General features: G+C 41.9%; 1 protein-coding gene across 3 annotated transcripts in view; it reads left to right on the top strand.

Annotated features, from left to right (window-relative positions):
- The first annotated feature begins 17,137 nt into the window (after positions 1–17,137).
- Positions 17,138–26,396, top strand: part of SPI1 (Spi-1 proto-oncogene) — a 28,151-nt gene continuing 18,892 nt past the window's right edge. For all 3 annotated transcript variants that reach the window (XM_035114352.3, XM_035114342.3, XM_035114332.3), the window contains exon 1: positions 17,138–17,536. In XM_035114352.3, coding sequence (XP_034970243.1) covers positions 17,492–17,536 — 45 coding nt within the window. In that variant the 5' untranslated portion in view covers positions 17,138–17,491. The remainder of the gene's footprint in view (positions 17,537–26,396) is intronic.

Here is a 26,396-nt window from a genome sequence, read left to right as displayed (position 1 = left end):
CAGGTGAAATGTACCTGTTCTTTTGTTCTTGTTCTTGTTTTTATTATGTACTTTGTGCTTTCTTTCTTGCATTTTTATGTTGTGAACCACCCTGAGATCTACGGATGAAGGGTGGCATACACATTTAATAAATAATAATAATTACACAGCAAGCAGGAGAGCAATCATTTTCTAAAGCGATGCTCTTTACATCATAGTGGAAGTAGAAGCATGGTGAAAATTCTGATATCATTTTAGAATCATAGAATCATAGAATTGTAGAGTTGGAAGAGACCACAAGGGCCATCCAGTCTAACCCCCTGCCGAGCAGGAAACACCATCAAAGAATTCTTGACATATGGCTGTCAAGCCTCTGCTTAAAGACCTCCAAAGAAGGAGACTCCACCACACTCCTTGGTAGCAAATTCCACTGCCGAACAGCTCTTACTGTCAGGAAGTTCTTCCTAATGTTTAGGTGGAATCTTCTTTCTTGTAGTTTGAATCCATTGCTCCATGTCTGCTTCTCTGGAGCAGCAGAAAAGAACCTTTCTCCCTCCTCTATATGACATCCTTTTATATATTTGAACATGACATCCTTTTATATATTTGAACATGGCTATCATATCAACCTTCATATCATATTAACCTTCTCTTTTAATTTTTAATTAAGTCAAAATGTATATACTGGCTAAACAATAATTCACAAGCAAACAGCTTGAGCTTTGTTAATTAAGAAGCAAAAAAACCCCAATGAAGCTTATTCAAGTGACAGCAATCTGACCACATAGATTATTACGGGTCTGAGGAGTTGATGCCCGGAATTGCACAGAGGCTGTTGGGTCAGCAGATTTCTCATTGCTTTCCCTCTGGAGCCCACCAAGTATTCTGTTAACATTTTGCAACAGGTTCTGCAGCTCAGTTCACTGGGAGGGTGTAAGAGCCCACTGCTTCCTGTGGTGGTGGTGCTTCCTGTTTTCTCAAGAGTGATGGAGACGAGCTGGCGGGGCTGATGATTTTGAAACCAGGACAACTGCATGATCGCCTTGTGAGAGACAAGCCGGGAACAATGAATCACCACCATCATCCTCACACACGCACACAAAAATCCAAAGTTGGAATTCAGAAGGTGCAGAGCCTCACTTTCCGATGTCGAAGATGAGTAGGGTAATGATGACTGTGGCTAAATCGTCCAAATATACGTTCTGCCTTGAGCTGTAAATGCACCTAACAGAATATTAAGGGCATCTCTTCACCCACTGGAAGGAGCAAAACGAACACATTTTCATGTGAATGCAAGTGGCTGCAACTATGGTTAAAACCTTAGTTCCTTTGGAGTTTCCAGTACCACCTGCTGCCACCCACCCACCCCAAAAACCCGAACAAGGGCTTATTGATGGACAGAGTATAAATTAAAGGTTAACCCAAAAGGCTATTTCTCAGTTCCAAACCAACAGGACTGCTGGAACTAGACAGCTCTCTCTCTCCCCCCCCTCCCTCTCACACACACAGAAAGGGGGAGGAGGAGGAGGAGGAGGAGGAGGAGGAGAAGAAGAAGAAGAAGAAGAAGAAGAAGAAGAAGAAGAAGAAGAAGAAGAAGAAGAAGAAGAAGAAGAAGAAGAAGAAGAAGAAGAAGAAGAAGAAGAATCATAGAATCATAGAGTTGGAAGAGACCACAAGGGCCATCCAGTCCAACCCCCTGCCAAGCAGGAAACACCATCAAAGCATTCCTGACAGATGGCTGTCAAGCCTCTGCTTAAAGACCTCCAAAGAAGGAGACTCTACCACACTCCTTGGCAGCAAATTCCACTGCCGAACAGCTCTTACTGTCAGGAAGTTCTTCCTAATGTTTAGGTGGAATTTTCTTTCTTGTAGTTTGAATCCGTTGCTCCGTGTCCAATTCTCTGAAGCAGCAGAAAACAACCTTTCTCCCTCCTCTATATGACATCCTTTTATATATTTGAACATGGTTATCATATCACCCCTTAACCTTCTCTTCTCCAGGCTAAACATACCCAGCTCCCTAAGCCGTTCCTCATAAGGCATCGTTTCCAGGCCTTTGACCATTTTGGTTGCCCTCTTCTGGACACGTTCCAGCTTATCAGTATCCTTCTTGAACTGTGGTGCCCAGAACTGGACACAGTACTCCAGGTGAGGTCTGACCAGAGCAGAATACAGTGGTACTATTACTTCCCTTGATCTAGATGCTATACTCCTATTGATGCAGCCCAGAATTGCATTGGCTTTTTTAGCTGCTGCATCACACTGCTGACTCATATCAAGTTTGTGGTCTACCAAGACTCCTAGATCCTTTTCACATGTACTGCTCTCAAGCCAGGTGGCTCCCATCCTGTATTTGTGCCTTTCATTTTTTTTGCCCAAGTGTAGTACTTTACATTTCTCCTTGTTAAAATTCATCTTGTTTGCTTTGGCCCAGTTGTCTAATCTGTTAAGGTCATTCTGAAGTGTGATCCTGTCCTCTGGGGTGTTAGCCACCCCTCCCAATTTGGTGTCATCTGCAAACTTGCTCAGGATGCCCTCAAGCCCATCATCCAAGTCATTGATAAAGATGTTGAACAAGACTGGGCCCAAGACAGAACCCTGTGGCACCCCACTAGTCACTACTCTCCAGGATGAGGAGGAGCCATTGATGAGCACCCTTTGGGTTCGGTCAGTAAGCCAGTTACAAATCCACTGAATGGTAGCATTGTCTAGCCCACATTTTACCAGCTTCTTTACAAGAATATCATGGGGCACCTTGTCAAAGGCCTTGCTGAAATCAAGATAGGCTACATCCACAGCGTTCCCTTCATCTACCAGGCTTGTAATTCTGTCAAAAAATGAGATCAGATTAGTCTGACATGAAGAAGAAGAAGAATGAGATCAGATTAGTCTGACATGAAGAAGAAGAAGAAGAAGAAGAAGAAGAAGAAGAAGAAGAAGAAGAAGAAGAAGAAGAAGGAGAAGAAGAAGAAGAAGAAGAAGAAGACAGGTCCCTGTCCTAAGAGCTTAAAATAAAATAAAATAAAATAAAATAAAATGAATACAGTGCATCCAAGAGGAAAAGAGCAAGGAAGAAAAAATAGTGGCAAACAAGGAAGCAACATCTCATTGCTACAGGGACACATGCTTAGGCTTATTTTCAGGCTAACTGAAAAGATAGGCTACTGTTCTGCCCTTGTCATGTTTATTTATTCAGCTCTGTAGTCCACCCACACGCCTCTGTCCCAAAGGCCCATGGCAATTAACAGTAATTAAAAATAGACAGAAACACATGCCCCAGATCACACAAGCACATATTTATAACAGAGGATGGGCAGAAGGCATTTCGTGCAGATTCATCTGTCTTTTCCCCAGCAGACAGGCCAGTGGAGGCAGCCTGAGAAGAATTTTTTTTGGCAAGGAAATGGCCCAAGAGGAAAGGATTAAGAAGCCCCTCTCCATCCATGCCAATCTTCTGCATCAGATTACAGTCTCCACAGTATAGAATACAGTTTTGGATATAAACCTTGGGGAAAGCTACTTGCTATTCAGAGTGACTTTTACTTTGGCCCTGTGGTAACAATATGTGAAATGCTTTGAACATGGTTTTTTCCCCTTTTTACTCTTTTTTTTAAAAAAACACAACAACAACACACAAAACTTTATGGTGTATCTAGTATGGCTGAATGCCCACCTGTGTTTTGAAATTCTATCGTGGGCCCTTCCTGACTGTTCAGAAAACAAAGACTGTGCAAGAGAAGCCTCCACTTTCCTGTTGGTGCAACTCAGGCCTTCCACTTTCTCCTCATCTCATTCACTAAAGCAAACCAGAAGCACTCTTCATCTAACTAGCTTTCCCTCCCACTTTGTTAGAAGGCACAACATGGTATGATGAAGGTGGGTGAGTGAGGAAAGAGTTAGGTGGGAAGGTGAAAAGTGGCCAGGATGAGAGATACTGAGGCAGATGGAGGCTGAATTTCCCCACACAAATGGAGGTGAACACCTTATAAATTCTTGTGACAGCGCAGAGAACTCTAAGGAACACCTAACATACATTAGCAACATTGTGTTTATAATTAACCAGTAGTCACAGGGGCCAACTCTCCCCAATAATATATTTGAGGGGGCCGGCTTACTCCAAGTTTGATGGGCATTGTCATTCAAATGGGGTGTGCGTGGGTGTGCTGCATTTTGTGATTGATTATATGGTGTGGGGCTTACTGCTCCCCCAATATTTTATTCAAGTTGGTACCTCTGCCGGTAGCACAAGTTTTATGTCTTAAGAACAAGCATATAGCCACACAGTCATTCATAGTACTCTATTACTGTCTAAGGTGGGATAGGAATCACTGCAGTGCAGGAAACAGCAAGGCGGGGTGATAATGAATTCTAAAGGGCTATTGGGGTCCTCCCAGGCATGCCAACTCTAGGAAGCAGAGGTGTCTTCGGTCCCCTTGATATTTGTTTGAAGGGGCCCTGGCCCCTCAACGTTGAGGATGTGACGTCATGTGTCAAGAGACGCCATGGGGACTAGTGCGGCCTAGCAGAAGGCTGCACCAACCTGTGCGGTCTTGGGAAGCGTGTGTGATGTCACACATATGCAAGGCATGCTGGGCCCTCTCAATCTTGGGGGCAACCTGGCGCCTCTATGTCCTTCAGAGTCCAAAGAAAAAACAACTCAGAATCAGGGCTATTTAAAGGCAATATGTTGGTTTTTTCCCCCCTTTTCATTTGCCTTGGTTGTCACTTCCTCTTTTCTCTTCACCAGCTCAGCAGTGCTAGTAGCTTTTTATAAACCATGATTCCTACTGCTGTCAGCTCGGTTAGCAACTCCCATGTTCAGTTGTGTTCTGTAGTTTAAAGTGCTCAAAAGGGTGGGGAGAGGAAAGAGGAGAGCAAGAGGAGAAAACAGATTCACCCATTCTGTGCATTTATTCCCATATGCCATATAATTTAATCCTCTGTTAGCACCACTCTCCACCTGCATATCATGTAGAAATTACACTGGAAAGCCAGAATGAGCTGCTTCACCAGTATATTTCATGGTAAACATACAAGTCTCCTAGTAGGTCACATTAAGCTTCTGTAGGCCATACTGTCTTGATGAACAGATCAATGCCCTCTTTCATTCCTGGTGGAGGCCTCATCACTGATGAGACAACAGACTGCACCTTCCGTAAGCATCTGAAATATGTTATGAGTCACTTGCCCAAGGTGGAAGCCAATTTTTGCTCAGGCTGGCAGAGCTATTAAGAGATTTGGGGGGAGAAGCAATTTTTGCTTTGGAACTACTGCTGCCTATCTCTGTCCATCCCTCTGGAGTCTCATTATCTCTACTTATTCTGTTCATTTGTAAATAAACAGACCTCTTGGTAATCAGACATGTCAGATCAGTTTGTGCTAGCCATAGGCGAGAGCCAGCACCATGGGTGGATCTTCCAGATGTATAGTAGGCAAACCATAGTTTAGAGCTATTTGGTTGGTTTCATTTTCCACCTGCTTAACACTTAGCTATACATACATTCCTAAATTCACATCATCTTCATGGCACAGCAAACTCTTGGAAACAGAACAGTGGCCATAACTGTGAATTGTCAATGGTTGTTGTTGTTGCTGTTGCTGCTGTTGCTACTGCTGCTGCTGCTGCTGCTGCTGCTGCTGCTGCTGCTTTTATACCACTATTCATAATAAGATCTCAGGGTGGTTCACAAGATAAAAAATACAAGGTAAAAGCACAAATAAATAGTTAAAATGAAAACAACAAAACAATACTCCCCCTCCCAAAAACACATTCCTTTAAAAGGCTGTAAATATTAATCCATGGGGTCACGAAGAGTCGGACACGACTAAACAACAACAAATATTAACCAACAAGGAATGTTTTCACCTGGTGCCTAAATATATATAATGAAGGTGGCAGACAAAACTCCCTGGGGAGAGCATTCCACAAAAAGGGAGCCAATGCAGAAAAGGCCCATACTCATGTTGCCACCCTCTCAACCTTTCATGGAGGAGGCACATGAAGAAGGGCCTCAGAAGATGAACAGAGAGTCTGGGTCGGTTTATATGGGGAGAGGCAGTCCTTGCGGTATTGTGGTCCTGAGCCATGAGCTGACATGTTAGGGCATAAAACAAAGCATGTTTTGGCATCATATCTGAATGCAGTTCTGAATTATCCAGAGCATTGCCCTCAAAAGTAAAGACCAAGCCAAATATGGCAGCGGCTATTTCATTTGTTTAAACCCTGGTCTTCTTTAAATATGCTTAAATTTGGAGGATCTGGTTTTTACAGCAAAGAAGGCGCACTGGTAAGGCATGCTAATTTTGTACCCACCCACAGCTTACTCCTTTGCATTCTGCTCTCAGCTGAGCTGCAATATACCAAAAGCGAGCATGGCTAGAAGAAAAACATTTATGAGGAGAGGCTACAGGGAAGAAAGTGTAAAATACAGGGACCATCCACCTGCCCCTTATCCATGCACTCCTTTGGCTCTAAAAAGTCACCCACACCAACTTCTGCTTTAGATATCTGAATAACCAAGTCTGTGGTGTCATGTCTAGTTTGATTCTAAGCTGACCATGCAAAGTTTGCTCTGAACATTCCACTGTTGGAGGGGAAGGGGTGCATCGGGGCTGTCCCCAGACCATGAACGAAAGGGCATGACACCCCTGCCCATTCCACATGCAAAAGTTGGCCAGACTGCCAAATGGATGTTCCACTGACAATGAAAGAGGGCAGTGTCCCTCATCACACCAGAGGGCTAGTTTAGGAGGTACAGGGGAGGCCATGTGATAGATCTATCACAGCTCTATCTATTCCCCACCACTCTACATTTGCCACCAGAGGTGGCTGCTCCACTTTGGGCCCCTCCACACATCCTTTTATTGCACATTCATGATTATTTGCCGTTACAATGCCATTAGGGTGGTCACGCGCAATCCTGCTTCGAGCACTGTTTGCTCCTGCAAAATGTTTTAGAGTGGTCACACTGCTTCACTTCCAATCAGTGTACATCTCAGAACTTATTGCTGAAAGCACACAATGTTTTTACCACAAATGTTCTGGTTTATTTTTGTCCCACCTTTGCTGTTCTGTAGGCCGTGCAGCAAGCAATAATGTGTTAACATTGGGGAAGCATCTCAGAACAGCTGATAAATCTACCACTAATACACTATTATTGTGTGAAGAATCAGGATACAACAACCCCAAAACACTCATCTGGAGCGGTACTCTATGTCATGGTAGGGCCTGTTCCAGGGTTCATGAAACAATGCTCTCTTTCCACATGTACTACAGTTTTGGAACTAAAGCTTTAAAAAGCTAAGTGTGGAAGAAGCACCAGAAGTCTGAATTTTCTTCCATACAGCCCTTAGTTTCAAATTCATGCTGTTGCATTGTTAAAGGAGGACTTCTTCTCTTGCTTCATCCTGGAACTCACAGGACATGGTTGTGCAAAAATGTCTACAAAGCAGCCACTCGGGTTTCTTACATAGCAAGAAGACTGTGTGAAGTTACAGTATCTTGCTTTCCCAGCTGCATAACTGTTGGTTAACGTCGCTGATGCAGAAGAATAGAGTTTCATGTTGATGCATACATACCAGATAGCTTCTGGCAAATGGTTATCACCTGTGGAGGAATTACATGTGACAGTGGCAGACCTGCATCTTTGAACCATTCAGTCAAGCAGCAGTAAATCAGGGGTTAGGAGTTCCTCTGGAGCTGTTGTAAGTGGATGGGAGGTGCTGAGCCCTTCCTTCATCTCTGCTTCTCTCCCCAACAACTCTTGTTTCTGTTGTTCTCCCAGACTGGAACTTAGCCGAGACTAGGGAAACTAGGTTGTTGGAAAAGGTTTTGGAGGGAAGATGATGGGCTGAGGAAGGGTTTTGGCAACCCTTCTCATCCACCACTTTCTGATTTGAAACAAATATCCCTCTAAGAGGACATAGATACCAACAAACTAGAAATCCTAAAGGGGGATTCTTCCACAAAATCATTGTGGGTGGTGATAAGGAATTTAGCATTGTGGACATGCTGTCATTCCCCTGTCTAAAATGCTCAGGGTAATCTTGAGATGGAGAATGAAATCAAGGAGGTATTTAAAAGAGGAGATGCTATAGTTATGGGTGACTTCCATTACTCTCACGTAGACTTAGTATAATGTGTGTTCTGCTCACGACAAAGAGGTAAAATGTCTAGATATACTAAATGACTGTGGCCTATTAGAGACAAGCTGTTAGAGACAAGAAGACTTCATTTAGAAAATGGAGATCTCATCTGCATGAGGGGAAGAAAAAGGAACACAAACCCTGGGTAAACATCTCAAACCCCTGGAATCTCACACCACTTGGGAGAGTGGGATGACATGCAACGATATGATTAGTAATAAATACAAGGCATGGCCTGATTCAGAACTTGTGGGCATCATAGAGGTTTGCCTACATAAGAACCTTTCAGCAGAATTCAGGCTGGTTTTAAAGTATGCATTCATCATCTTCTTCTTCTTTGGTGATCACTCGTAGCCAAGTAAGATTGTCTTCCATAAACACAGTTTTAACAGTGAGTCCGTAAGTGACTGTGGAGGCCAATTCTGGATCCACATGTGGGGACATAGGTTTCCGAGTGGGATTTGATCATGGTAAGGGTTTGCCAAGCTGGCCTTCCTCTTAGCACATTTCTCCCTTGCGTCCTGAGTTTGAGTGTCTTCAAAGCCCATGACACCTTTGGTAAAGGCTGTTCTCCAATTGAAGCGCTCGCAAGCCAGTGTTTCCCAGTTGTCGGTGTTTATACTACATTTTTTTTTAGATTTGCCTTGAGAGAGTCTTGAACCTCTTTTGTTGACCACCAGCATTAAGCTTTCTATTTTAAAGTTTGGAATAGAGTAGATGCTTTGGAAGATGATAATCAGGCATCCACACAACATGACCAGTCCAACGAAGTTGATGTTGAAGAATCATTGCTTCGACACTGGTGATCTTTGCTTCTTCCAGTACACTGGCATTAGTTCGCCTGTCTTCCCAAGTGATGTGTCATTTTTTTTGAAAACACCGTTGATTGAATCTTTTGAGGAATTGGTGGTGGTGTTTATAAGTGGTCCATGTTTCACAAACATACTGTAAGGTTGGTAGTACAATAGCTTTGTAAACAAGCATTTTGGTTTCCCCATGAATGTCCTGGTCCTCAAACATTCTGCACTTCAATCGGGATAAAGCAGGCATCCCCAAACTGCGGCCCTCCAGATGTTTTGGCCTACAACTCCCATGATCCTTAGCTAACAGGACCAGTGGTCGGGGAAGATGGGAATTGTATTCCAAAACATCTGGAGGGCCGAAGTTTGGGGATGCCTGGGATAAAGCTACACTCGCAGAGCTCAGGCGATGCTGGATTTCGACATTAATGTCTGCCCTTGTGGAAAGATAACTGCCTAGGTAGGAGAAATGATCAACATTTTCCAATATTACACCATTGAGTTTGATTTGTGGCGCTGCAGACGGGTTGTTTTGTACTTTGTACTTGTTGGTGCAGCAATTTGTTTTTTTGGATGTTGAGCGATAGGCCAAGCTTTTTTGTTAGGATGGTTTGAAGGTCATCCTCTGAGTGTGCACACACTACGTTGTCGTCAACATACTGATGATTCATAATGAGCCGTTTGCAAACTGTTTTCAACATGCTCAGCTAGGACATAGTACTAGTTATGGAGGAAAGAGCTTCCTAAAGGTCACCCAAGAGCTTGGGCAGGCCAAGTGGGCCTATGGAACTTTTCCCTTTGAATGGCAAATATCTCCCACCGTTTGCAGCATATTACAAACTGCTTTTGAAACTCCCTTCAGTTTTAAAAGAGGTTTCCCCGTGTTTCATTGCAAGCAACAAGAAATACAAGTCCAAAGCCCCCTGAGGCAGGTCATGTGGTTATTTGGATGCAGACCTGATGGTAGAATTTGTGTGTGGACAAGGCCTACCCATACAAAATGGAGAATAGTAATTTCTTTAGTATCAACTCCTGAATACAGCAACAAAGAAGATGACTAAAAAAAGGTCTTCCTTAATGACCTGATTAACAGGAATTTTGCCTTTGTACAAGAGAAGCCATAAGAATTATAAATATACAGCTTTGGTTTTGTTTTAGTGTTGGCTCCTCCTCGTCTCCTACCACCATCTCCTGCTATGAAACAAACCATTTCCCTTTTTTCAGTGACCACACACATCATTTAGGGAAATTCCAGAATATGCTGTGCAAATTCTGATTCACTCTTACCCCCACAAGGATTTAACTCATTCTGGGAATTGCCACAAGCGAATCCAGTCCAGCACGCTAAAGATATCGCGACTTCCCTTTTCTTTGTTTGATTGTTGTCAGATTTCATGCAACATCTTAATGTCCCAACTTGTTGTCACCCAAGGGCCTGACCATGAGGGGCAGGCAAAGGGGTTTTGCCTGTGTGTTTCTCCCTGTGACTTCAATAACAGGCCTCTCTGGGGTAGTTTGGATTTTCAAACCGTAGGAAATGTAGAACCAATAGATACAACACTGTGCACACAGCTCAGGTTGTGGGTCCTTTGTAATTTTTTTTTTAAAAAATGATCACAAAATTCCGTAGCAATGTACTTAAATTATTCTCACCAAGTCAAGAATTTAAAATGACCTAACATGCTACTGATTATATATTTAATGGCCGTGAATTAGGGATTTAAAGCAGGGGGACCAGCGCAGAGATGAAAAGTAAAAGTGAGTGCATGTCTGACAGCAGGAAATTACAGAAAGAATGAAAGTAATATTGTACCTGTTTATATGAACAACTCAAAGAGCAGGTCAGAAAGGTAGCAGCAGCAACGTAATCTGAACAGAATGGAAAGGGAGGTAAAGAAAAGAGCAATCAAGGAGCATGTTTCATACAACTCCTTACTTCTCTCCACTTGACTAGCAAAAGCAGCATAATCTATGTTCGTTAAGCAAATAGGCTTCATTTTCACAATTTATACATGATTTTAAGTTTCTTGGTGGAGAAGAATTTAAGTACAGTACATTGCTACAAAATTTTAAAAGTCAGTGCAACTTCTGCATAGCACCCAGAACTTTATATGCCCTTGAATAAAAATTGGGACAGTCTTATCCCCCTCCTCCTTAGGTGGAAATGTGCACTACTAATTAACCTACTTCAGAATGTAGTAATGGCTGCTTACCCGGTTCATGGGTGAGTAGCGGTTATGACTCAGCACAACGCCTCCTTCATCCCTCCAGAGCCACAACGTTTTTCTTGTGGCTGTTGGCCCCTTCAGCCTGGCCGCCATCCTGGTTCCCGCCAAACCCAGATTTCAATTTTGAACCAATCTGCAGCGGCCTGGGGGCAGGGCCAGGGAACAGACCTTGCTTCCATAGTCTTCACTCAGGTCTGCTCCCGGTGTATTTACGCAGGCCGGAGTGGCCTGGCTCCTGGGGAAGGGGGTGCTGTAACTGGGTACGCAATAAGCCAAACTTGCAGCCTTTGGGGCCTCCTTATTCACTCTTCTTACTAGGGCTCTGGACCGCCACCCCAAAGTCCTGGAGCTGGCACCACTGTAATGAATTACCTCTGCACACCAGTCTTGAGTTTTATTCAAGGACATACAAAGTTCTAGGTGCTTTACAGAAGTTGCACTGACTTAAAAAAATACACTTTATGATAAGCAATTTTTAAAATTTCAAATATACCTTCCTTGTCACTCAAGGCTGTCTGCAGCAAGATTTTTAAAAAGTAAACAAACCTAAAGACAACATGAAGCTGCAATAAAACATCAGCAGGAGGCATAAATGACCTATCACACAATCCTCTAATACAGAAAGACGTCAAAATACACAATTTCATAGTAGTAGCCAACATTGCAAATGTTTACTGAAGTAAGTGAGCCTTGTATTTCTTCCTGAAAGTAAATTGCTATATGGCATTTCTATAACTCAAGAACGCCAGCATACAGAGGATCAAGACACACACAAAGCTACCAGCCAAGCAAGCACCAACTGTAAAAAGTAGAATGACGTGTATTTCACAGATGTTTCCTGTGGGGTTGGTGAGCCAGTGTTCTCCACATCCAGAAACTAGAAAAATAGCAAGTAAAAGGTTTTTGTTGGAGGGAGGGAGAGCAGGGGGAAAGGACATATCTACAATATAGACTTAGAGTGATTTAACAGTCATTCCCCACTTCCTGGGCGAGGGAATTCCAGGGGCTATAGTTCTGTGATAAGGTTGGTGGTCTATGGACATTTAATAAATAATTCCCATCACCCTCCACAAATGACATCTCCCATAATTCTTTGAGAGAAGCCATGACAGTTAAGCCACATCTGCACGATACATTTAAAGCACCATTATACCACTTTAACTGTACAGACATACCTCGGTTTAAGTACGCCTCAGTTTGAGTATTTTCAGTTTAAGTACTCCACGGACCCGTCTGGAACTGATTAATCCACTTTCCATTACTTTCAACGGGAAAGTTCGCTTCAGGTTAAGTACGCTTCAGGTTAAGTACTCCACGGACCATCTGGAACAGATTAATCCACTTTCCATTACTTTCAATGGGAAAGTTCGCTTCAGGTTAAGTACAGACTTCCGGAACCAATTGTGTTTGTAAACCGAGGTGCCACTGTAATGGCTTCCCCCAAAGAATTATGGGAGTTGTAGTTAGTTAAGGTTGCTGAGAATTGTTAGGAGACTCCCATTCCCCTCACCGAATTACAATTCACAGAGTGGTTTAACAATGGATCACTCTTCCCAGGGAACTCTGGAGAGCAATAGGGCAGCCCCTTTGCATAGAACTCACTAGTTGAATCCCACCCAGTGTTTTCCCCTTTTTTTTGCAATCTCTTTCCTTAAAAAAATCCAGTATTCCTCTCCTCCCTCAGTCATGAGAGACTTAGAACCCTCATTCAAAAAGTAGGTTTTCTTTAAATCCTGGTCTGTTTATTGGCCTACAACAGCAATTCCTATATATTTGGCAAGAAGCTTTGTTCTACTTGGCGTTTACTTCTTTTGGAGAAGATGGTTTTTTTTAAAAAAAAATTGCTTTATTTATTACAAATCTAGATAAATGTAGAGTACAAGTTGAGGCAAACAGCAAGCACTTCTACAAAGCAGGCAGATCCAGTACTCTACCCGAGATTCCCAGAGAGAGAGAGGTCCTGTATGGGCAAAAGATGCTTCCAGCCTTCATCTAATTCCTGTCCTGTGACCTGTTTTAACCGTTTTAAATACTGTGTTTTAAATTGTTGTAACCTACCCTAGGACCTGCTGTTGAAGGCCAGGTAATAGTAATAACGGTAATAATCGTAATAATAATGGCTGAGAATCTGCAGTGTGCAGAGAATACTTCTATTCTAGTACAGAGAAGGCATGAGAGAGGCAAAATCTGATTTAAAAAGTAACTGAGATAAAAATCAGATAGGTGATTATTGATGTGGTTTGGTTGGGAGGAAAAAGAAAGCACCTTAAATTGTGTGCAGGATTTGAGGGGAAACCACCTCAGTCTGATGTGGCTGGCAGCCATTGGGAGGGGGTGGAAGAACTGCTCTTAATTTCTGCAGTGGTATTTGCTTCTGATGAACTTCTGCCCTGTATCATGTGCAGCATTGGATGATAACTATTCAGTACAGAAATGTTGAAGGAATATGATGTTCCTCCACACCAAATCTAACAACATAGGTCTCAAAGCTTAGACCACTTTCACATGAAACACATCTGCACTACAAACATACTGTATATTGGTTTTATTCCAGCTTAACTAGCATGGTGTTTCTGACAGAATCCTGAAAACTATAGTTTACTGAGGGTGTTGATACCTTGCCATTAGAGACATGCAGATCGTTTCAGAGTTCTACCCTTACTAGAGTTACCTCAACAGAAGTTATAATGAAAACAGAAAATTTAAAAAGCACAGAACAGAAAGGGGGTAAAGTATTGGGTGGGACGGCTCATCACTAATGCTGCCCCACAGGCACCATTCAGTAGGTGCCCATGGCTCTCACACTGTCACAATCCCATGTTGCACAGCACTCTAGAACAGCAATGTGTGAACTACCTGCAGGAAGAAGTGTAATGACAAATATATTAATGTACCAATGTCCCCAGGAAGCTACAGTAAGGCAGTCTCTCTTATACTTCCTGTCTAAGCTTTCCTAGTTCTTTCCTTAATTCCTCCCTGCACATCCCTGGAACCTGAGTCTTTTGACATAGTTCTATCTTTTCCATTTTAAAAATGCATTCAATATATAGAAACAATAAATGTTCGCACTGTACATCTTAATCAATTCTTTATTGGGATGGGCAAATCTGTGACTTTCAGTTTCCCAATCTTAGTTCAGTTCTTTACATTTCCACATAAGTTTGCATTTTTAAAAAAAGGCACTGTCAAAATTCGTCAGCATTTGAGTGTGAATTTCTACTAATGTACACATTTTTGTATGCAATTTTCCATAATACAAACACATCTGCAAAACAATTTCCCATAAATAATGTTATTTTTGCTAGCATATACATTTTTATGGGCACAATGTATGCACTTTTGTGCACATTACTTGACTGAAGGACTGCACTGAAAAATTCAGGGGAGTGTGAATTTCAAAGGATGTCTGTGTTTTGGTTCTTGTATTGTTTTGGAAAGTGCAGATTAGAGAGGTTTGCCTATAAAACCAAACTGAATCAATTTCCCCGTCACCCCTATTTATGGCCCAACCCAGCACAGGCTTGCTAGTATGTAGCGGTTTTGCTTATGTTTTGCCGTTTCGTTTTGCTTCAGCCAATGTCTGGTTGCCACCATTTTATTTTCCTCAAATTCCCCCACTGTTGCATGATTCCAGGGCATTTGATGTGTGTGGGAGAATTGGTAGGGCCGGTGTCTCAAAAAAATGACAGCAACCAGTTCCCCTTTAGAATGCTCTAGAACAGGCATCCCCAAACTTCGGCCCTCCAGATGTTTTGGACTACAGTTCCCATCTTCCCCGACCACTGGTCCTGTTAGCTAGGGATCATGGGAGTTGTAGGCCAAAACATCTGGAGGGCCGCAGTTTGGGGATGCCTGCTCTAGAACACCCTTTATCCATCTTGGTTCCCACTGGAAGTTTTGGACAACAACTTCCAGTAACCCCAGACTGCATGCGCAGCACAACATCGTGGGCATTCTAGAAAAAGAACATGGCTGCAAGGAAGCAGCTAATGATATCAGCTGCTACCACTGGAGAAAAGTAATTCCCACCGCCGAGTAAGCTATTTATGTGCATAAATGGGCAACAAAAACCCTTCAAGCATACTCGTTCATCATTCATGGCATACATTTTGAATAGTTTCCATCTTAATTTTTTCCATTCAGAAGGAATGAATGTGCACAACTCCTAGCACTAAAAATTTCTCAGGGCAGCACCTGATCTCTCTACCTGATACTTCTTTAGATACAGCAGCATGCACTGTAACCAGCAGTGATTCGCGGGCTGTCACAAGCAGGGCACTTGTCTTCCCAATACTGAGTGGATCAATGCCACTTACCAAGAGCAGTAGGGGCAAGGCACAGGGGGCTCATTGTGGTGCAGTGGCAGAAGTGATAGACCATTGCCCCTGTGCCTCACCACCCTCCTTTTGGGTAAGCGGCAGCAATGCTTGCCATCAGGAAGCCAGATACGCAACGCCACCCTACCTGTGCGACCCCACTGACCACTGCTGACTGCAACCATTTAGGTGGACCGAGGAAAGGTTTATCTGTATTGGTCTCAACTGATTTGCAATCAGAAGGAACTACTGTGTGGTGTCAAATGTACCAGGAGAAACACTTTATTTGATAGCCAATTACATCTTTTCTTTAGTGCACACACACCATTGCTCTGTCTCTGATCAGGTTCTGCTTATGTATTCAGCTGGTCGCTTCTGTAACAAGACTGCAATCTCTTTTCAGATGTGAAATTGCTTCTTCTCCTGGAAGATTTGTTTTTCCACTTAGTTGCATTATTCAAGATAGAGAGTAGGGATTTGATGAACATACTGGAATATACTGAAGAATCTCGGCCAGTAACCAGTCAGTTACTCTCACTTACTCATAGTTACTAACAGGTTTTGTATGTCGAAGTTGGAATCCTAAAAGGGATAATTTTCAGTGCAGGAAGGAGATAAAGGCATATGGGAGAAATGTGCCCCCCCCCAATTATTTAATGCATTATCTGAGGAAGGAACACAAATGATCTCAAGGTCTCCTCAAAAGTTTGCATATGTAAAAGCATGACAACATTACTAATTTAAACTGGTTTAACAGTAATTCTCACTTCCCATGGAATTATGGGAGCCTGGGAATTGTAGTTCTGTGAAGGAGAACCAGTGCTTTTGGGGGGGGGGTCGCAGGGGTACACAAAGCCCTATACATTTTGTGAATCTTTGTACTTTCTCAATTTACAGTATTTATTTTTCCTGATTTGAAATATAAAATGGTGATTTTCTTGAGTCAAAATGAGAGTACCCCTAAACATTTTTTATATATATATAAAAAAGCACTGAGGAGAATTAAGATTTTTTAACAGATTTCAGTATCCCAAGCTGTCCCCCTCCACCTCTTTTGGGGGATAGTGTGGGGATGGAAACCATGACAGTTGAGGTGGCATAATTCAATATATACTCACAGTGTAAATAGATAAGGTCTCACTCTGCATGGGTGTCCATTACGATTATGCAAGTTATCCCCACCATTGTTTGTTAGCTTCCCGAGGAATATTTATTGGTGGATGGCCATATAAAATTAATCAATAAATATTCAATACAGTAATATTATTCAAATGGTTCCTAACAGGGCCTTACAGACCCAAGACCTCTTTCCACAGTATGATAAATGTTAATTACCCATTCACAAAGTTTCTTTCTAAATTCTTGCACAATTTTAGATCACATTTTCTGTCTTTTATCACCCTGGCAGAACAGAATCACAGAAACGGGTTCATGTTCCTAAATGCGTCCTATAGACAGTTGTCACAAATGACAGCCTGCCTAACTTGATTATTCTGGAAAGAAGTGCAAATATCACAACATAAACTCATCATGGTTTCATCTAGAAATGTTATCTATCTGTACCAAGTTGCTAGTTCTTGCCTGGACTGGGCAATAATGTTTGCTGTTGGTTATGAAGCAAGTACCCGATCAGGCTGGCGACAGACTTCCTGTTAAGAGCACCACAACTCCTTAAATGTAATTTATGCAAACTGGTTGAAAGGCCGGGTTTTGTTCTTATGTCACACTGGGCTACAACAGCTCAAGGGCTATCTCCATCCTACAGATATGTAGTGAAATCAGGAACTTCAGATACGTCGAAGGGAAGAACTCACCTCCAGACCTTTTGAGGGAAAGTATGAAAACTAATTAGGGTCCTTCCTGTCCTGAGGTCAATCACAGCAAAGGGCCTTCAAGGAGTTCTGTTTCCATTTTAAAAACAGGATCAATATTTTAATTTTTATTTATTTTTATTTTGTTTGATGTCTTTTTACAAAGCTGGATAACTGAAATTAGAAAATTAGTTCACAAAGGAGTTGACTGAATGTTGCAAACTTGCAAGATGGAAGGATTTTCCCTCATTTCCCCTGTGAGTATATGACATTAATTCCAGTTTGGGGTCTTTGGCTTTGCCAACAGACTGCAAAACAAAATATGATTTGTTGTGGAAAAAATGCGGTTCTTTTGTTATTTATAATACTAGAAAGATTTCGGCTGGCTCGTGGGTGTATAATATTAGTGACTTGTTATTTAACGAATGGATGGGAAGTTAGCATTTCCCCTCTGCTTCTTTTATCTCTTCTGCCTTTCACTGATATGACCCCATATTATTTTATGGGTATCAGCCAGCAAGCATCTAGGGGGAAAACTTCGCTTTGTGGTTGACTGTTTGGTTTTGTGTGATACTGTAGGTATATTGTAATCTATAGCTAAATATGGGTTTTGGTGTTCATACTATATGGTTTTAGGCGACAAGGGAGAAAACAAAATACAAAGTCCACGGAAAGAGAGTTATGTTCTATGCGTTTTAGGATTGTTCTCTCTTTTTAGGGACTGTATTTTCTTGTCAGTATCCGAATATTTCAGCGGAATTTCATATCTTTGTTTAGAACTCTTAGCTGTTACATTAAACATAAGCAAAATCTGTTGAGCTCATCTGATTTTCCCAACTCCTCGATCTTAAATGGGACAAAGGGTGGAAAAAGAGGCAATACCTTCCTGCTTAGGTTGATCAGATGGAATGTTCAGGGGATAAAAACTATTCTCTCTCTTTCCCCTCCTGTAGACTGAAGCATTTATTAATATTTCACTATATGCTTGTTCCAATATTCTTGGTCTTTTTATTTCTATTTCTTATGTTAATTAGTATCCAATTATTAATTAATTTGGTTGGCATTTATAATTTTCTAAGCACACAAATGCTGTCTTATATATTTGGAGTAGATTTCATCCATGCTTGGCAGGCCAGAAGTCCATTGAAATACGACCCATTGCTAAACATGTTTTCTCAGAAATACGTCTTTCTTGATCAAGTAGGACTTGTAAAAATATTTAGGTTTGTAGAATTTAAACAAATGCATATTTAATTTCAAAGGTGCCAGTGAATCTTGCTTAACTGTGTAGGAGTATTAGGAAAAACAAGATAAGCAAATTTGATTTTTTTTCTTATCGCTTGACATATGGCTGTGTGGTTGAGTAGCACTGCAGAAGAACCTCGACCACATTTTCAGTTGCACTTTAGGATTCAGTGAAAGTAAGTAGAATCCTAAATAATTTTGGATGTATCTTCATCACCATCACCATCACCGCTGTACAGTAGTTAGACTATGTAGAATACTAAATCATTTGGCATATAGTTAAATGCATTTGCAAAACCACCCCTTAAAAAGTCAATATGAACTACTTTGCATTATCTCAGGCTACAATTTTTGCACACTTAGAAGGAAGCCTCACTAAACTAAGTGGACTTAACTTCTGAATAACCATGTGTAGGTTTGCACTGTAAATTACTTTTATTGCAGAAGATTCTACAAGTTAATATATCTCATTGCACTATTTGCCAGGATGGGAATACTCCGTAAATACTGAGAGCCAACAAAACATATACCTAATAAATGTACTCTGTGTTGCCGGTTTACTTGCCTACTTGGTCTTCTATCTTTAGTCTCTTCCAGGCAACTTTTTTATCGAGGATTTACCCTGATTTGTTTGGACAAATTTTGCACTGAAGTTATACTGCACCACTGTAGTTGTTTGTAAACTTATTTTATTTAACTTTGCTGCTTGTGCACTGCAATTATCCCACTCTTTCCAGTGCATTTTCCTATCACTTTTCTCATCACAAAAGTTCATGTTTGTTTTTGGTTTGGGTTTTTAAAAAAGCACTACATGCACCATATTTGTGCAGCATCTGATTTAATCATACCCACAAGATAGTGGTAGTTTGGAAGTTGCCTTTGAGTATATTCACAAAGGATGCTTGGACTGCAATTGTATGTGCACTTATTTGGGAGTAGGCTCTATTCTACTCAGTGGATCAGGCTGCAGTAACTGCTTTGTAATGCGGCATGTGCCACTTATAAATGGTACACAAAATACATAGCATGACGTTTGAAAATAAAATGTACATTCTAGTCAATGTAGAGATCTCATGGGCAAATGTCCCACCCTGGACTCCTCCTTTGGGAGGAGGTGTTGGATATAAATTTGATAAATAATCATTTTAAAAAGTTCAAGCCATTCCTTGCTAAAAAGAAAAAGTTACAGAATGCTGAAAAATTAAATAATGCTTCCTCAGTTTAAAAATGCCAAATTGTGGATAGTCATGAGTGCCAATTGTGACAGCTTCCCATGGAATGACAATTGCATATTGGGATTTTCCTGATTTAAAGATGATCTCATCAGAATATGATGAGAAGTTATCTATAGTTCATAATCCCCAACATCTTGTAGCCCTGCATATATTTACCCTAGGTTGGGGTTGCAAATTCTTGCGTGTGTGTTTGTGTCCACGTAGGATAAGGCAATATCCTGTTTAACAGGATGTAACCAGAACCTGGCGTGCTATGGTCCATGGGGTCACGAAGAGTCGGACACGACTAAACGACTAAAACAACAACAACCAGAAGCAGTCATGGGGGTATATGATATAACTCTTTCCAGTTAAGTGTTACTAAAGTTGCAACCCTATGGACACTTACCAGAAAGCAGGGCCAGCTCAAAACATATCACCACTAGAGGCAGGACAGCAAATTACACTCTCCCCCAAGTCAAAGAAGTTAATAATACAGAAAGTTAAGAAAATAAAACAAACCTGCTGGATCAGGCCAATGGCCCATCCAGTCAAGCATCATGTTCTCAAAGTGGAAACAGCACTCGGCTCACCCACAATTCCCAGCAACTGGTCTTCAGAGGCATAATGCCTCTGACAGTGGAGGTCAAGCATAGGCATTGATCCCCTTATACTGTACTGCATGAATTTTTATCATCCTATTTTAAGCCATCCAAAATGGTGGCCATTACTGCCTTCTGGGGGAGCAAGTTCTGTAGTAAATGTGTGCTTTGTAAAGAAGAGCTTTCTTTTATCTGTCATGAATCGTCCTACATTCAGCATGATTGGATGTCTATAACTTCTAGTGTTGTGAGAAATGGAGAAAAAGCTTCTTGGCCCACTTTTTCCATGCTGTGGCTGGCCAATTTATTTTTCATCTGAGGCAGAGTATTCCACAAGCACCTTTCCCTGGCAATAAAAATGAACATGTCTGAAATCCTAAATAATTGCTATCCTTTCATGATATCCAAAAGGTAGCTGACCAACTTTGAGCTTTGGTAGGTTTAACCCTGCTGGAAAGTAAGTTCCACTGAGTCATTGTAACTTACTTCTGAGTAAAAATGCATACTACACTTGGACTGAGAGAGCTGTATGGCTGCCAAGGCAGTTTCATGATGTGCCATTACAATTTTTTAGTTCCCTCTAAAGATTAAGCGTGTTTCTGTGCACTTCTTTAAATGTATTTTTTTTTGTCATAGGGGCATTTAAGTGGTTCTATGTGCACATACAGACATGGGTGGCGCTGTGGTCTAAACCACAGCGCCTAGGGCTTGCTGATCAGAAGGTTGGCGGTTCGAATCCGCGTGATGGGGTGAGCTCCCATTGGTCGGTCCCAGCTCCTGCCAACCTAGCAGTTCAAAAGCACATCAAAGTGCAAGTAGATAAATAGGTACCGCTCCAGCGGTAAGGTAAACGGTGTTTCCGTGTGCTGCTATGGTTCGCCAGAAGTGGCTTAGTCATGGTGGCCACATGGCCTGGAAACTGTACGGCGGCTCCCTCGGCCAATAACGCGAGATGAGCGCTGCAACCCCAGAGTCGTCTGCGACTGGACCTAATGGTCAGGGGTCCCTTTACCTATGTGCACATACATGTAGAAATGTTATGAGAGAATTGTCAGTTTGCATAACTCGTCCTGGGCAGATACATTTTCAGAACCCTAAATATTTGTTGAAACCTGTTCACAGATTTGTCACTGGAAATGGGACGTGGACAACCAATTTCCATGTAGCGCCACTTTGGCTAAAAGGTGGGAAACAAATGTAACCAACAAATAAAACAAAGCATCTGAAAAAGCAAGCTCTAGAGCTTGTTTCTGATTTTGCTATGAAACTCCAGTTTTGGTGCTAGTTGGGGGAACAAAAGTCTTTTTCTTTCTTTCTTTCTTTTATATCCGTTTCAGTCTTTAAAAAAGAAATGCATAAGAGAGTGAGGGCAACGAAGGCCCATAACTTGTTCTCCACAATCCCTAGGGTATCTTTTTTGATGTAGATAAAGTAATACAGAAAAGGACAGGATAAAGCATTTGAGGCTTCTCGGGGGGGGGGGTAGGGACTTGACTCTTGCACCTTTAACAATTTAATGACAAGCTATACCTACTGAAATCCCATCTTTTACATCTATTAAAAGTGCAGGACCTCTGTCCTCTTTCTCACCTTGCCACCCTAGTCACCAATAATGCATAGGTGCAAACCCTGCCTTTCCAAATTGTTGCAGCCCCAATAAAATGACAAGCTCCAAGCTTTCTGCCACAGAAATGCAAGGTTAATCATGCAGCCCTAGTGTAAAGCAACCCAATGGTACATGAGGGCAAGAGTGGTTCTGCGTATTCCACTGTCAGGCGGCCGACATGGCTGACAGATACCCTTGTTGAAATAGCGTGGATAATATAGTTGACAGGCGTCTTCTGGGGTGGGGTCCTGCCTTTTCCAGGGATATTCCCCACGCTCCCACTTTTATTAGGACATGAATATCTTCACTTCCCCAGGACAGCCCATCTATTTGTCATTAGGCCTTACGAGGGTCCTTTGCCACCCCACCTGTCAATGATTAGGGCCAGGCTAAGTAAGTAAGGTGACTGGCCACAAGCCACACATTTTGAGGTACCATTAAATAGCAGCGACTAGTCAATAGGAGCACAGGAAGCCGCCTTGTACTGAGTGAGTCCACTGGTCCACCTAGCTCACTATTTGCTACACTGACTGGTAGCCCCTCTAGGGTTTCAGGAAGGGGTCTTGCCCAGCCCTACCTTGGAGATGCTGGGCTGGTACATCCTCCTAATTATTTAAGTTTATGTAGTACTATATTTTAAAACCATTGTATGTGACATTTGGCTTTCCCCTGTCAGGCACCAAAATGCCTTGGTCAGACTGTAGCTGGGTCACAAACCAGAGTAGTGGCTCAGTGTTAAAAAACAGTATTGCCAGCAAACCTCCCCAGGCTTTTCCTCATTTGTCTTCTCATTTGCCTTTCACTGTTTAGTTAATAACTTATTTGTTCACTGGGGCTTTTTAAAAAACCCCAAGCAGAAGTTGCTCCCCTTGTTCTGCTGCTATTTAAATGTTACTTATACTTTTAAAATTTTTGCTTTAATTAATTTTTTATTTTCCTTTTATTTTATGTATTGTTTTTATTGCAGAGGGTAATGGTTGGTTGCATGTTGGTTGGGCAACTTCTTGGGATGATGATTTTGTACATATCATGCAAATGAAATCAAATTAATGTTTCTGGCTACGTGCTTCAACACTGAATCCTACCTTTCCCCGAGAAGATGTTTGGAACTGATGCAGTCAGTGTCACAGGGCACAAAATGTAAGACTTAGCAGGGAAGAAAGAAATCCAGGACGAATGATGAGAGTTGTGCATAATAAATAAATAATATCCAGAAGTCAGGGAGGTTGATATGCTCCGAAAAGGAACATTTAATATGATCTTCTAATCCTTTTTAAAAACCATACAGTTATTTTGTAATTCTTTCCAAGGAAATGAGGTTAGGTCTGTCCGTTAAACCAGCCTCAGCTGTGCATCACAGGGAGTCATGTTGGGTATTTCTGAATCATCTACCAGAGAAAATTCATATCATAATTTAAAATAACAGGATTTAAATGTGGTGCATTTATGGAGGAATTTGAATTGGCTGCATCTGGAGATGGACAAATCTCTCAAGTTCAGCTCTCCAAGTTTCTCATTTTTCAGTTTTTGATTCAGTTCTCAACATTTCTGCAACAATGTGTAATTTTAAATTCTTCATGATAATTCATCAGCAAATCTTAGCACAAATTTCTCCCAATAAACCTATTTTTGTAAGCAGTTTTGACTAATATACAAATTTGTGCAAGTAATTTTTCCTAATATAATGCATTTTCTATTCTTCTTTCACTAATATATGCATTTTATCCACACTTTATCCTGGTAAGGTAAAGGTAAAGGGACCCCTGACCATTAGGTCCAGTCGTGACCGACTCTGGGGTTGCGCGCTCATCTCGCATTATTGGCCAAGGGAGCCAGCGTATAGCTTCCAGGTCATGTGGCCAGCATGACAAAGCCGCTTCTGGCAAACCAGAGCAGCACATGGAAATGCCGTTTACCTTCCCGCTGTAGCGGTTCCTATTTATCTACTTGCATTTTGACGTGCTTTTGAACTGCTAGGTTGGCAGGAGCTGGGACCAAGCAATGGGAGCTCACCCCGTCACAGGGATTCGAACCGCCGACCTTCTGATCAGCAAGCCCTAGGCTCAGTGGTTTAACCACAGCGCCACCTGGGTCCCTCTTATCCTGGGTCCCTCTTATCCTTACCCACTTTATCCTGGGTCCCTCTTATCCTTACCCACTTTATCCTGGTATATACACTTATTAGTTCAGATTCGTTTCCTGGAGAACCTCATTACAAAATCTGAAGATGTGTGAATTTTGAATGGTAGTTGTGTTTCAGGTTTGCATATTATTATTATTTTTCAAATGGTAGGTTCACCTTTAGAGGTGAACAGAATCAATTTTCTCCCCAGCTGTATCAGATGTAGCGTAAGTCATATATTGTATCCACTCACTGTCTCCCATAGTTATGATCTTGACTAACGTTCAGATTGTGCCCTAAAAAAATCTTCTATATAACAATTTCTCTCAATGCATAAGAGCTGACCTGCAGACAAATGCTTTTTAAAAGCATACAGTCACAAGTTATTGTCCTAGCTATTGGGGGGGGGGTAGCGGTAGCTGTTTGTTGTTGTTGTTTTTTGGCCCCCGGGTGAAGTCTCCAGAGGGGCACCACTGAGGCTCCCAGCCTGTGTAAGCAAATCTGCATGGGTATGTGTACCAAATTGGGTATTTGACCCGGGTAAAATAAAGCCTGGTTTCACCCTTGCGCAACATAATATGGGATTCCTGTCTGATAGTTTAAGGGCTACCAACTTAGAATAGTGGCAGAACAACTAATGTCAAAAATAAAGTGAATCTGTACTATAATGATTTATGCACTGATATGAATCTAGGAGATTTATGCAGCATGAAATAGAGCTAATTCTGTGGGGAGGGGCTTGGAGCTCCTGAAAACAGGATTGACATCAAAATAATAACTCCATTTGTACATAAGAAAACAGGAGCCTAGGAAGAGACCTTCTGGATCAGACTAAAGGCCTGTCTAGTCCAGCATTCAATTCTTGCAATAGTCAACTAGGAGTTTACCAGGACATGACGGCAACAGAACTCTCTCATTCATGTTCCCCAGCAAAGGTATTCAAAGAGATGATGTCTCTGATTCTGGGAAGTATTATAGCCAGCAATGGCATGAGAAGGGGGTCCGAGCAGCAGTGGCTCTGCCTCCCTCCCATGCCGCTGCAGAATGCAGTCATCATGATTAGCAGCCAGTGAGAGCCATAAATGTGTCCAATCTTTTAAAGCCATCCATAATGGCAGCTGTGTCTACAGTCTTGTATTCTTGTAGTTCTATAATCTGCTGTCTGAACTTAAAAGGCTTCTTCAGCAACAACTAGGATGTTCTCACTGAGTAACCTCCCAGCTTGCACTGTCATGGGGTTCCACTATGAACTTTTTACAGTCTCACTTACATTCCAGTTCGTTTCCTTGCCAAAATGGCTGTTCGTGCTGCTAATGAGGGTTACGATGAAAGAAAGACACCTACAAGATGGTTAAGCGTTTTGCCTTAACTCTGCTTCTTAATGACAACAGGGTCATATGATTTATTTGTCACTGTAACATACTTTATGGGGGATGGGGATACAAGCAGACCCCACCAAGACTAGAATCTGCAAAGAATCTGGGGTAGAATGCAGGAAGCAGAGTTGGTGCAACAGTTCAAAGCAAAAAAACACAACACACATTTCTTTTCTCTCTTTTTGCATTAAAGAAAGTTAAACCACAGACTTTAAAACAAAATTATTATAACAATAGGATGCCTTCTAGATATATACTTTCTTGTGATCTGAATAAGAACTGAGATTTAGTTTATGGTAGGAGATGGCTGTTGATCTGCAAGGACCAAATATACCATAAATACATATTTGTGTTTAATATGCATTTTATGCTGTACCATAAAGAAGACTGATCGCCGAAGAATTGATGCTTTTGAATTATGGTGCTGGAGGAGACTCTTGAGAGTCCCATGGACTGCAAGAAGATCAAACCTATCCATTCTGAAGGAAATAAGCCCTGAGTGCTCACTGGAAGGACACTGGAAGGATCCTGAAGCTGAGGCTCCAATACTTTGGCCACCTCATGAGAGGAGAAGACTTCCTGGAAAAGACCCTGATGTTGGGAAGGATTGAGGGCACATGGAGGAGGGGACAACAGAGGATGAGATGGTTGGACAGTGTTCTTGAAGCTACGAACATGAGTCTGAGCAAACTGTGGGAGGCAGTGGAAGACAGGAGTGCCTGGTGTGCTCTGGTCCATGGGGTCACGAAGAGTCGGACACGACTAAACAACAACAACATGCATTTTTTAAAAAATGCAAATAGCCACTGGCAGGAGCCAGGCAGAAAAATGTTTGAGACTGCAGCATATGTGGAGGGAGTGTTTAATTTTTTCCTACCCTCTTGTTATTCAGATGAAAACTGATTTTCCAAAACTGCATTTACATTGGGATGGAAGCTCAGATGCTTCTATG

Source organism: Zootoca vivipara, chromosome 1, assembly GCF_965207765.1.
Source record: "Zootoca vivipara chromosome 1, rZooViv2.hap1.1, whole genome shotgun sequence".
Taxonomy (NCBI): Eukaryota; Metazoa; Chordata; class Lepidosauria; order Squamata; family Lacertidae; genus Zootoca; species Zootoca vivipara.
The sequence above is the reverse complement of the archived record's forward strand: the minus strand, read 5'-3'. Positions and strand labels throughout refer to the sequence as shown.